This window comes from Trichechus manatus, unplaced genomic scaffold (genome assembly GCF_000243295.1).
Source record: "Trichechus manatus latirostris isolate Lorelei unplaced genomic scaffold, TriManLat1.0 scaffold00052, whole genome shotgun sequence".
Lineage (NCBI taxonomy): Eukaryota > Metazoa > Chordata > Mammalia > Sirenia > Trichechidae > Trichechus > Trichechus manatus.
This window is the reverse complement of record NW_004443988.1, coordinates 10,452,057-10,464,243: the sequence shown is the minus strand read 5'-3', so window position 1 is coordinate 10,464,243 and position 12,187 is coordinate 10,452,057. Positions and strand designations below refer to the sequence as shown.

Below are 12,187 nucleotides of genomic sequence, written 5' to 3'. Positions count from 1 at the left end.
AAACTGTAACAGGAAATCAGTGGGGTCCAAGAAGAACGTGCTCCAGAAAAAGAGTGATTTTTCAAGAAGTGTATAGTAGTGTTAGTGGTATGGTAAAAAATATGTAAATTAGAAAATCAATTAGAAATTCCTGAATAAACAAACTACAAGAAAGTCCTAGCTCAAATATAAGACAAATTAAAATGTGCCACAATTTTGGCAATTGATAATGTAAAAGAGAGATGGACAGAGAAAGAATAAATGCCCTTTGATCTTAACACTAGAAAACTTCTTCCCAGGGTGGGATGTGTTACTGAAGGTTATAAATATAATCCTTATTCACTGCTTGAAAAAATACATAGTCATTATTACCAAAGCTCTGTTTACTGATCTGCAATGCTTAGCAACAACCTGTAAACAAACCACAGAAGACTTTATCATCCCTATACTACTTGACAATGTAAAGGAAAAGCCCAGCTGGCTTGGGAGGTAGGTGTGGGAGAGAATAGGTGTGGGGAAGGGCAAGATGATGAATAGCTTCATCTTACAGTGGGGAGAGTCAAGTGTACTGTTGAAGCTGATGGACCAAGTAATAACAGGTCCTGTAAAGTTAAAAAGTAAGCAACAAAAATTTTCTAAAAATATATCAAGAATTAGAAGGAGGTAGTATTAGTCAGCTAAATTCTCATCTTTCTTATTGCTGAGTGAATGAAGAAAGTCTGAAGTTGTTACACCAACAAGTAACAACCTGTCTAGGTTGAGCATAATATTTATAATTATGAAGGTAACCACCCAAAGAAATGAAAAATCCTTAAAAATGTTGCTTCTGAAGTGTGGGACTTAGTGGGGAGAGCAGAATTTTGGGATAGTTTTTTTTTTTTCTTTTTTAATTATTATTATAAGCTATTCTGAACTATCTGACTTCTTGCCATATGTATATATTACTTTGAGTTTTAAAACTACTGAGTACCTGCCAGGTGGCAGGCATTGTGCTAGACAGCTGGTATCTGGAGGCGATACCCCTTCTAGCAGACACATATACAGACGCAAACAATGCTAAGACAGGAACCCTTGTAAACCAGGGAGAGGAAGGCAGGGCAGGGGATCAGCATTCACATCCCAGCAGGAAAGTTCACAGAGCATTTGGCCAATTGATTGAAACCTCTGGCTTAGAACTCTCAGGAGAGGTGAATTAGAAGAAGTCTTTAGGATTTGGGGGCTTGGAGACTTGACGTGGTTTCCATAGACCGGTAATATTCTAGACAGACAGAATGACTGACAGTTTGGAGCTCTAAGAGTTCTCAGAGAGACACTATCCAATGCTTTCATTTTACAAACGAAGGAAATCTGCTAGTGGAAGAGCTAGGGCTCAAATTCAGTTCTTCCAATTCCAAGTTCAGTGTCAGATGAAAGGAGTTCCAGCCTAAGACACACCTCAAAGAAGGAAACCAACATTTACATATTCATACTACAGGCCAGGCACTGTGCTGGCCACTTTATACATGTTTAACATAATCTTCACAACAATCATATGAGGCAAGCTATACTCATTTTAGGAGCCTTGGTGGCACAGTGGTTAAGTAAGTGCTCAGCTGCTAACCAAAAGGTCAGCAGTTTGAACCTACCAGCTGCTCCTCGGAAGAAAGAAGTAGCAGTCTACTTCCATTAAGATTTGAGCCTTGGAAACCCTAGGGGCAGTTCTACTTCGTCCCATAGCGTGGCTATCAGTCGGAATCAACTCGACAATAGATTTGGTGTTTTGGGTTTTTTTAATACCCATTTCAGAGTAGTATTGGTTCAATGGTAGAATTCTCGTCTCCCATGTGGGAAACCGAGGTTTGATTTCCGACCAATGCACTTACTGTGCAACCACCACTTGTCTGTCAGTGGTGGTTTGTATGTTGTTATGATGCTGAACAGGTTTCAGTGGAGCTTTGAGATTAAGACGGACTAGGAAGAAAACCTTCTGAAAATCAGCCAATGAAAGCCCTATGGGTCACAACTGTCCGATCCCTCCAATCCTGCCATCCTGTTGCCATGAGTCAGAGGCTAACTTAACATCAGCTGACAACAACATACCCGTTTAAAGTTGGACAAACTAAGATTTAAAGAGTTTAAATGAGTTGTTAAAGACCCATTCTATTGCTGTTGAGTCGATTCTGACTCATATCGACCCTATACCTGGATAGAAAGAGATCTTGGATATGAAAGTGTCCGTCTAGCCTCAAGGTGAGACCTGCTGGCTGAGATGAAAGCAACGCACCCCTATATTGGTGATGAGAAGTAAAAATAATAAACACTTCATTTCATCATTGAGCATATCACACACAAGTCAATAAGGAAAACACGATCCAAGCACCATATGGGCAGGGCTCTGGATCTGCCTTCCAACTCCTTCCTGGCCCACACTGGTGGAAGGTCTGTGCACTGCTAGACCATCCTTCTTAATTAGGGGGACCCCAGGAGCCCTCACATAGCCACAAGGTATTCTGAGAAAAATAAAGAAACAGAAAAGGGGGAGCAGAGAGAGAAATTCTCACTGACTTAAAAGATTTATACTGACAATATCCCAAGGAGCTTATGAAACGTGTATTTTTTTTTTTTTTTTTGGTAGAGGAAAGCTGCTGATGAAGAGATAGCTCTCAACTATAGAGTTTCCTTGAGAGTGAAAATACTTTAAGCTCAGTCTCTTATTGATACTCCAGTTGCACAAAATAAAATTCATATAAACATCTCACATATTAGAACTGGAAAAATAATCCATCTTCCAGTCAGCTTTGAAAGAGTCCCAAATTGAGACACTGAATTACAGGGACAGAATTTATATGTCATTTCCACACCCAGTAAGGAGGAACAGTGATGCAGGGATAGCTCCCCTGCCCCAACATTGTCCACTGGATTTTCTCCTTTGTGCTGGCAACTTTAGTTTCCCGTGTGTGTGTGTGTGTGTGTGTGTGTATGTGTGTATGTGTGTGTGCACACACAAACATGCTCTCACACACGTGCACATACATAAATTTTTCTGAGAAGAAGGGGGCCACATCCTTCATTTTGTGTACATTCTTTCCTTCAATAGCTCAAAAAAACCGCTGGTTCCAACTCAACTTTCTACCAACTTGAAAACATCTTAGACCAGTGCAGTTTCTGCTCCCTTATGTGAAAATTCTCTCTCAAGACATTCGACTGGCTTCATCCTAAGCCCAGATCATGCTCCAAAAGAGTCTGGAACAAGACTCTGTCCCCAGAAATGATTCCTGAGCCCTCACCTGCTCTGGACAGATACACACTAACAGTATTGGAAACCCCAGTCAGTGCCAGAGTCTGTCCCCCAACATGGCACCCTTGTTTACAGTGGTAACATACCCAAAACCTCGTATTTGCATTTAGTCACATCTTTGTCCTGGTGTGGACTGCTGTGTAGGATGCAGTTAGCTCAACACTGATGTCCCCTTCCCCTACCACACCAGATTAATCTTCTTGAAGCACCCCTGTGATGATATTACTACCCTGCTCAAGAAACTTTGCTAGCTCCTCATTGTCCACAAAATAAAGTTGATAATCTTTAGTTAGGAATTAAATGCACTTTATTGTCCAATCCCACAACCTACCAACCCAACCTTTCTCAGTTTTCTCTTCATGCATCCCACTCTGTAACTAAACTCTGCAGCCCATTCTGCAACCAGACTCCACACTCACTGATTTCCACCTCTAGGCCTTTACAAGCTTCACTTCCATTCCTGTAGGACTGGGTCTGCAAATTTCTTTGGTTTTCCCTCCCTTTTGGACCAGGCTAAAAGTTCATCTCCTTTATGAACCTTCTCAACTGGACCTAATGTCTCCTTTCTTAGGCTTCAAGTACTTACCTGTACGTGCCTTATGGCTTTATAACCTCTACTGCTTGTTATAGTTATCCGAAGACATCCCCTCACCCCTACTGGGTCTGGAATTCCTTGGAGGCCAGAATTGTGTCTGGTTCATATCTGTGTCCCCAGGGTAGAGTCAGTGCTTGGATATTTGCTCAAAATAGGCATCCAGTAAATGAAATTTGAGGGCAAAAAGGAGTAAGAAAGCAAGAGGACAAATCAATTTGGTCTGGTGTCCATCTGCCCCTCTTTCTCCCTTCCCCCAGCCTCTGAATTCTTGAGCTACACAACCTGGCCACGAGGTAGACTGATTATATTTTAGGCTAAAGAACACAGTAGGTTAATGAGAAAAGATACAAGGGAAAGAGCATTGAACTTGGAGTCCAGAGACCTGGAGTCTGGTCTTGACTTTGCAACTAAGACTTTGGACAAGTCATTTCCCCATCCTGACCTCCATTCTGTTTCTCTAGAAAAGTTAGGGGGTTGTATTAGATGATCTTTAACTCCTTTCCAATTTTGAGTCTGCTTCTATATACTTTCCTCTGCCTCTGTGCCCATGAGAGGAACATTTTCTGCAGAGTAAAACAGAGTAATACTGTAGAGGATTTGCTGAGGGCTGTAGAGCACTTTCTAAATGCCCCTATACCATGCCAACTTCCCAAAAATTACAGAAAGTTCAGTTTCCAGTACTGCTCCCCATGTCCCTGATCCAGAGCAGTACTGCACTGAATTCATCCTGATTATAACTGTAAGTCACATTTACCTACTTTCAGAATGTTGCAAATCTCCAATTCCTGGCACAATACCATCTCCATGGAAAATGCTTTACTTCTGGTAGGAATTCACCTTCTTTCATCTGCATCATTCTTTATGCAGGCTGCTAGTTCATTTGCCTATTTGGTAAATTGGGTTATCAGCAGAAGGAGACTAATTTGAAATGCTGGGGGTTGTTTAAGAAGACTGACCATTCATTAGATGGTTCCCATGAGGGAAGTCAAGGATCTTGCTGAAATAGGCTTCAGCTGCAAAATAAGCAGTATCTAATGGTCCAAAGCTTCAATGCAGAAGTGCAAGTAAAATTAATGCATCGGGGGAATGCCTGGAACAATAAAACAGTGCTGTACTTTTACACTGACAGTAATCCCCATGAATGTAGATTTCTTGTAGGTCATTTTGCCTGTGCTACTGGAATTAGGGTTGGCTTGCCCCAGAGGAAAACTCTGCCACAGGCATGGCTCCAGGGGGATTTGTAGTGTTTTCTTTGTGGAGACCAGTTGCAAATTCACATGACTCATACACTCAAAGAGTTGAAATGTATCTTAGAGATTAACGAGTTCAGCCGACCCTTCTCACCCCATTTCATGAACAAGGAAACTGAAACCTAAGCAAGTTAAAGCTTAGGGTCACTCCACCAGTAAGCGAAGGCGCAGAACCCATGCTCTTAACCACTGCATTATAAGTGACCCAAATGATTCCCCTCCAAACCACCTACCTCTCAAAGAACCTTGAACTAATCATCATAACTATTTGAGAGCCTAGAGCCAACATACATGCCCAGGGAACTCTGGATTGTTCAGCAGATGCAAATTGAGCCCCAAGTTGGTTGAATGTGGTGTGGATATCTAAGGTCAGATCTGATTTCAACTGTAGCCTGTAGAGTGGCTCGAGATGCCCCACATGTCCTAGCTTGCAGGATGTAGAGATATACTGTACATATGTTTACAAGATGTCACTGATGCTCTGGCTCCACTGAACATACTTATGGAGGCACTGACTCTCTTCAGCCTGTCCCCTAGACCAGTATCCAAATCTATAGGAATGTCTTAGTGCCTCAGTTGAGTTTCTCACTCTGGTCACTCTTTGGGGTTTAGGTCATACCCCCTATTCTTCACATGTTTCCCATGGGACTTTGTCAATTGTGCTTACTGGCTGGTAAAGGATCTATGAGCTGTTATCTCTAACATAGAAGACAGTCAGTCTAAATCAAATAACTGATGATTTATTGGGTGCTTCTCTGCCAAAAACTGTGTGAAATACTCCCATACATTATTTCACATAATCTTCACAAGCACACTTTGAAATTGATATTTGTATCCCCATTTTATAGATGAAGAACTAGAGTCTCAAGGGCACAGAGCTAGTAAGCGGTGGAGCTAAGTAAGGTGGGAACCAAGGTCTGCCTGACTGTGAATGAAGCCCATGCCCCCAGCCACCACCCTCCTGCCTCAGGTTATACTTTTTACAAAGAAAAAGACAGAGGGTAAAGAGTTAGGCTTGTGCACACAGTGGGAGAGAGCCTTCCTCAGGCAGCACTGTAGTGCTGGGGCCTCTAAATCTTGCCACAGGGCTGCTGCTGGCTCTCCTAACTGGACACATTTTCAGAATCACTTTTCCTGTCTCTCTCCAGGCTCCTTCCTCCTTCTCAACACCTCAGCAAACTCTAAGCACACCATCCTGAGCCCATGGATGCGGAGCAGCAGTGAGCACTGCACGCTGGCCGTGGCGGTGCATAGGCACCTGCAGCCCTCCGGGAGGTACGCAGCCCAGCTGCTGCCCCACAATGAGGCTGGACGAGAGATCCTCCTGGTGCCCAGTCCGGGGAAGCATGGGTAAGTCTTCCCCAGGCCCAAGATCGATTTTATAAAAGGCGATTTGTCTTTTGGCTGCAAATTTTCAGAGTCTGAGATGTCTACTTAAAACGCACAATGGTCTTTTAATAGGTAGGGTCCTGATTGAGCTATTGCTGCTAATATTCCCTGGGTAGTGTCTTGGGCATTGATCTGTGGGTCTCTCTGACCGCCTGGCTGGCAGTCTTTCCAGAGGGCAGAGGACCAGCTGTTAGAGCGGGCATTTAATGAATGGGTGTTGAAGATATTCATTTCCCAAAGGCCAGACAGAGCCAAGAAGGAAACAGCCAAGGGGAGTGTTAAAGGCAGAAATTAAAGTAATTTAATATGCTGGAAACTGGGTTTTACCAGCAGAACTTGGGCAGGAAGGGAAAGGACAACACATTGTGGCTACCCACACAGGTCCTACAGGACTGTGGACTCCAAAGCAGATGCCACTCAGTATCAGTTCAGTAGCTATTTGAAGAGACGTTGCTCCTAGAGCCTCCAAGCATTACACAACACTGAAGCCACACCCAGCACCCATGTCAGTAAAATCCTCTAAGCTTCCTGGAGATACGCACTTGTTTACTTAGTGATCTGTAGGACATCTAGAAATAGTGACACTAGAAACATGAGCCAGGGCATCTCTGTGCCTGCCCCCTCCTCATTCCATAAGTGTAAATACTGCCCCAAGACCCCAGTTTTTAAGGGACACCAGATCTGATTACTTTATAATAGTCAGGGGTGAGGGATCCTTCTTTGTGGCATGTTTACAGGAGAAAGATCCCAAATTCTAGCTTTTCTATAAGAAAAAATACCTTTTCAGAGGGGTCCCACCTGAATGATGACTGCTACCCACCCTCCACCCCTGTGGAGTGCTGGGGGAAACTCTGCCCATGCTTTTCCAGTAATGTGGTATGGCCCCTTTAGTAATTTCTCAAAAGTCGTCTCTCCCTTTCTTCCTACTGATCTGCCTGTATTTAGTTGTGCTTAAAAGAACTATAAACTGCTGCAATTCCAGCAGGAATAAAATCTTAGCTTCAGAAGGATGGTCTCCCCAGACCTGAGCTTATCTGCATCTCCTTGCATCTGAAGTGCCTCTTTGGGCTGGCTAGGAGGGCCCAGTTGCCAAGTGTCTCTTGCTCTGCTCACCAGAAATCAGGAAGGTCAGAGCTTTGAGCTGCTCACAGTTTGGGGTGAGCAGCCCTCTGGGGCCAACCCTCCTTCCAGCACAGCCTCCTTTTCTCATGAGAAGCTCAGTTGGTAAGGCCACCCAGCCAGGGGCAGGGCTGGTGGTAGCTTTGGTGATGGGGCCACCCTATAGGTGTTTGCCCAGCTTCATGAGCTGTGTATTCTGACTTATGCTTTCAACATCCCTCCTACCTCACCAAGCCTAGCTGAACCAGGGAGTACTGCTCCTGCTTGCTAGTCTTCAGGCAATCCGTTGTGGTGCCAGGAAGTAGAGTGTGGGATGCCCTTGAATGGCAGGCTGAAATGTGCCTGAGTATGAGAGGACAGGTGCCAGAGGGATTCTAGCTCTCCTGTATGCCAGTACCCTGAAGAGCAGTCAAGAAGATGATAGTGACTCCTCAGGTGGAACTAGCCATGGGGGGTTGCAAGGTGTTTCCCCTTCTCTATTTCCCTGTGCTCACGACTGTAAAGTGAGTTCCCATGTAACAGATGAGAAAACTGAGGCAGAGAGGAAGTAAGTAGTGACATGCCCCAAACTGGACTGCAGGGCTCCCCGTTCCTCATTCACACTCTTTCCAGGAAACCCACAGCGAGAACTGGGGGAAGGGGTGGCTTTGGGAAAGACAAAATAGAAGTAAAGGAACCTTGCTAAAAGAGGTGATGTTGACCCTTTAGAGCCTCGAGACAAGTGAGCTGGGGGCAGCCTCACTTCCCGTGTGGTAAGAACTAGGAGACCAAGACCCTCGTGGTGTGGGTAGCCAGGAACTTCCTCTCCAGGCTGCATGGCCACCAATCTCAAGGGCATCAGCAGAGGACTTGCTCTGCCTTCTGGAGAGGGTGACTTGAGGCAGCAGAAAGGGAGCCAGAGGTGCTGAGGCAAATCCAGCAATGTGGCAGCTTTGCTTGGGGTGGCCCTGAATCCACAAGCCTGGGCTCTATGTGTCCCGGGCACAGAGTTGTTCTCCCCCAGCCCTGGCAGAGCCGTCCCTGTCTGAGAGTTATGAGCAGGAGTGATTTCACTGCCAAATTAAAAGATGCCTGCGCCAGCCTGCCCCCTCCCCCAACAAGATCAGCGTGGCGAGGGTGGACGGTGGCAGCTAAAGGGACAATCAATAGCTGGCTCACTGCATCAAGGAACCCTGCTCCCTCTCCATCTTGGCAATCTGCAGGACACAAAGCACTTGCCCAACAAATCAAAGAGCTACGCGTGTTTGTGTAGAGTTAGACCAGGGTTTCTCAGCTTCAGCACTAATGGCATTCGGGGCTGGTAGTTCTTTGTTGTAGGGGGCTGTCCTGTGCATTGTAGAATCCTCACTAGCCTTTCTGGCCTATATCTAACTACCTCAGATGTGACAACCAAAACTGTCTCCCAACATTACAAACTGTCCCCTTGGGGTCAAAATCACTCCCATTGAGACCACTGAGTTAAATGGAGCATTTTAGAGCTGGGAAGAACCTTGGGATTTACCTGGTTCACTCCCTCAGCTTACAGGTGGGGAGACTAAGGCCCAGAAAGGGGAAGGGACTTGCTCTGGGTCACATAATGAGTTTCAGTTTTGGTAGGCAAGTGTCTTGGGTCCTTGGTTCATTTGTATGTGCCAATCACTGTCCTAAGTCCTGGGATCACAAAGAGTATAAGGTCCAGTCCTTACCCTTGAGTAATAATAACTACCACTAACGTTTATTAAGCACTTGCTAGATGTGCTAGCCAGTCACTGCTGCTCACTTTACATGCATTTCTTAATACTCACAACACAATGAAGCAGTGCTGTTATTATTCTCTTGCATTTTGCAGAAGGACAAACTCAGTGAGGTCATACGACACTTGCCCATGGTCACTGCCTAGGCAGGGTTGAGGCAGTCTGAACCTAGCCAGCCTGACTTCATGCTAGTTTTAGCCACTGCTGGAAGAGAACAATTAGGCAGGCAGTGCAGCAACAAGATCACTGTGCTGGAAATCAGAAGCCCTGAACTCAAGTCCTACTTTACCATTCAGTAGTCAGTACAATGAACATCACTTATTGAGTACTTTCCATATGTTAGAGCCATAGAGAAGAGCCCTAGTGGTACAGTGGTTAAGTGCTCAGGTGCTAATGAAAGGTTGGTGGTTCAAACCCACCAGCCACTCTGTGGGAGAAAGATGTGGCAGTCTGCTTCCGTAAAGATTACAGCCTTGGAAACCCTATGGGGCAGTTCTACTCTGTCCTATGGATGTATAAGACCAGTTCCTCTACCAGTGATGTTCCATGAATGAGCTGTATGACTTCAGACAAATCCCATCCCCTCCCAAGTCTCAGTTTCCCTATCGGCAAAGTGGGGATGATGATGCCTGCCCTGCCCACTTGTTGTTGTGAGGGTCAATGCAATAAAGCGGTGAAGGCTTTGCATACTCTGAGCATGATGCAAAGGTACGAGGTCACTAATTAATACTCAAAGCTGCTTTGCTCTGCTCCGAATCTGGGATCACAAGGGATTGAGACTCATCTGCTCTCTGTCATGAGGCCATGCCAGTCTCAAGAACCCTTTGGTTTTAAGATACGTTGCAGTTTGCCTCACTGAATGCTCATTCCCTTTAATGTCACAGATGACTTCAGCAGCACGGGGCTCTGAGGACAAGGGGGACACAGTGATACCCTGGTACTGATGACTGTGATGATTACAAACAGGGCTGGCTTCCTCTCATAACTGAAGATGGTGGTTTGGGGACCATTAGGAAAACAGCACTCGGTGTTTGTAACAAGGGTGGAAGTTGTAACAAGTCAGCTGGGTAGAGCCTGACTCAGAGGAGTGCGCTGAGGAATGACAAAGCAGACACCAAATCCCCCGGAAACTACCGAGTCGTGACTGCACTGTGCTGGCTGGCACACACCATCAGCAGAGCAGCCAGCCACCTGTTTGGAAGTGCTGGGAGGTGGAGGAAGGCAGCTCAGGGAGTCACAGCAGCTGCCCCCTTCCTAGTCACCAGGATCGCAGCAGAGCCTGTGGGGCCTAACGAATCTCAAAGCATGAGCTGGCACGCCTGCCGAGGTGGCCTGGCCTTGGCAGGTGTCTCCCAGGCGACCAACAGATGAGTGCTCGGCTGCTAATCTGCAGCCAGAACAGCCACAGGCCAGTTAGCAGAGAAACTAGGTCTGCCAAAGAGCCCAGCCTTGGCTGGCCACAGATGTGAGCAGGCTTAGGACATCTTAGCTAGAAATCAGAGGCTGCGAGTTCCCAGAGTTGAAAGAATATGATAATAAGTATTTAATATGGCGAGCTGTGAGATGACATAAGGAAAATGGTTCACATCGTGCCTGGACTGTGAAAGATAATAAATGCTAGATCCTGTTCAGTTCATCCTTTCCTTTAACAAACACGGACTGAGTGCCCCTGTGTCAAGTTGTTGTTAGTTGTGATTCAGTGGGCTCCGACTCATGGCGACCCCATGTACAACAGAATGAAACATTGCCTGGTCCTGTGCCATTTTCACAATCTTTGGTATGCTCAAGTCCATTGTTGTGGCCACTGTGTTTTAGGTGCTTTCCAACCTATGGGGCTCATCCTCCAGCCCTATATCTGACAATATTCTGTTGTGATCCATAGGGTTTTTACTGGCTAATGTTCAGAAGTAGATTGCCATGCCTTTCTTCCTAGTCCCATGTAATAGGTGCTGGGAATACACACCTGAAGACGACATGGTCACTACTTTCAAGGAATGGCCAGAAAAAAAACAGAAAATAATAAATGTTGGAGGGGTTGCAAGGAGATTGGAACTCTTAAACACTGCTGGTGGGAGTGTAAAATGGAAAATGATATGGTACCTCCTTAAAGATATAGAAATCGAAATACCATAGGATCCAGCAATCCCACTCCTAGGAATATATCCTAGAGAAATAAGAGCCGTCACACGAATAGACATAGGCACACCCATGTTCATGGCAACACTCTTCACAATAGCAAAAAGATGGAAACAACCTAAATGCCCATTAACAGATGAATGGATAAACAAACTATGGAACATACACACAATGGAGTACTATGCAAGGATAAAGAGCAATGATGAATCCACAAAACATCTCACAATATAGATGAATCTGGAGGGCATTACGCTGAATGAAATAAGTCAGTCACAAAAAGACAAATGTTGTATGAGATCACTACTATAAATAACTCAAGAAAAGCTTCACACAGAGGAAAAAAACATTCTTTGATGGTTCGAAGGGTGGGGAGGGGAGGGGCGGGCAAATTACTAACTAGATAATAGACAAGTATCAACTTTGTGAAGGGAAAGACAACACACAGTATAGAGGAATCAGCACAACTTGACCAAGGCAAAGTCATAGACGCTTCCTAGACACATTCTTGAGGGACAGAGTTGCTGGGACTGAGGGCTGAGGACCGTAGCCTTGTGGGATATCTAGGCCAATTGGCATAATACAGTTCGTTCATAAAGAAAATGTTCTATATCCTACTTTGGTGAGTAGTGTCTGGGTCTTAAAAGCTTGCAAGCAACCATCTAAGATACATCTACTGGTTCCATCCCATCCAGAGCAAAGGAGAATGAAG

The 12,187-nt window shown here is 45.2% G+C and overlaps 1 protein-coding gene across 1 annotated transcript in view; it reads left to right on the top strand.

The window, feature by feature from the left end:
- The window catches only part of ALK (ALK receptor tyrosine kinase), a 1,033,821-nt gene that overhangs the window by 574,238 nt on the left and 447,396 nt on the right, over positions 1-12,187 (top strand). Inside the window, exon 4 of the mRNA XM_004377648.3 lies at positions 6,250-6,451. Within this exon, the coding sequence (XP_004377705.1) occupies positions 6,250-6,451 (202 nt within the window). The remainder of the gene's footprint in view (positions 1-6,249; positions 6,452-12,187) is intronic.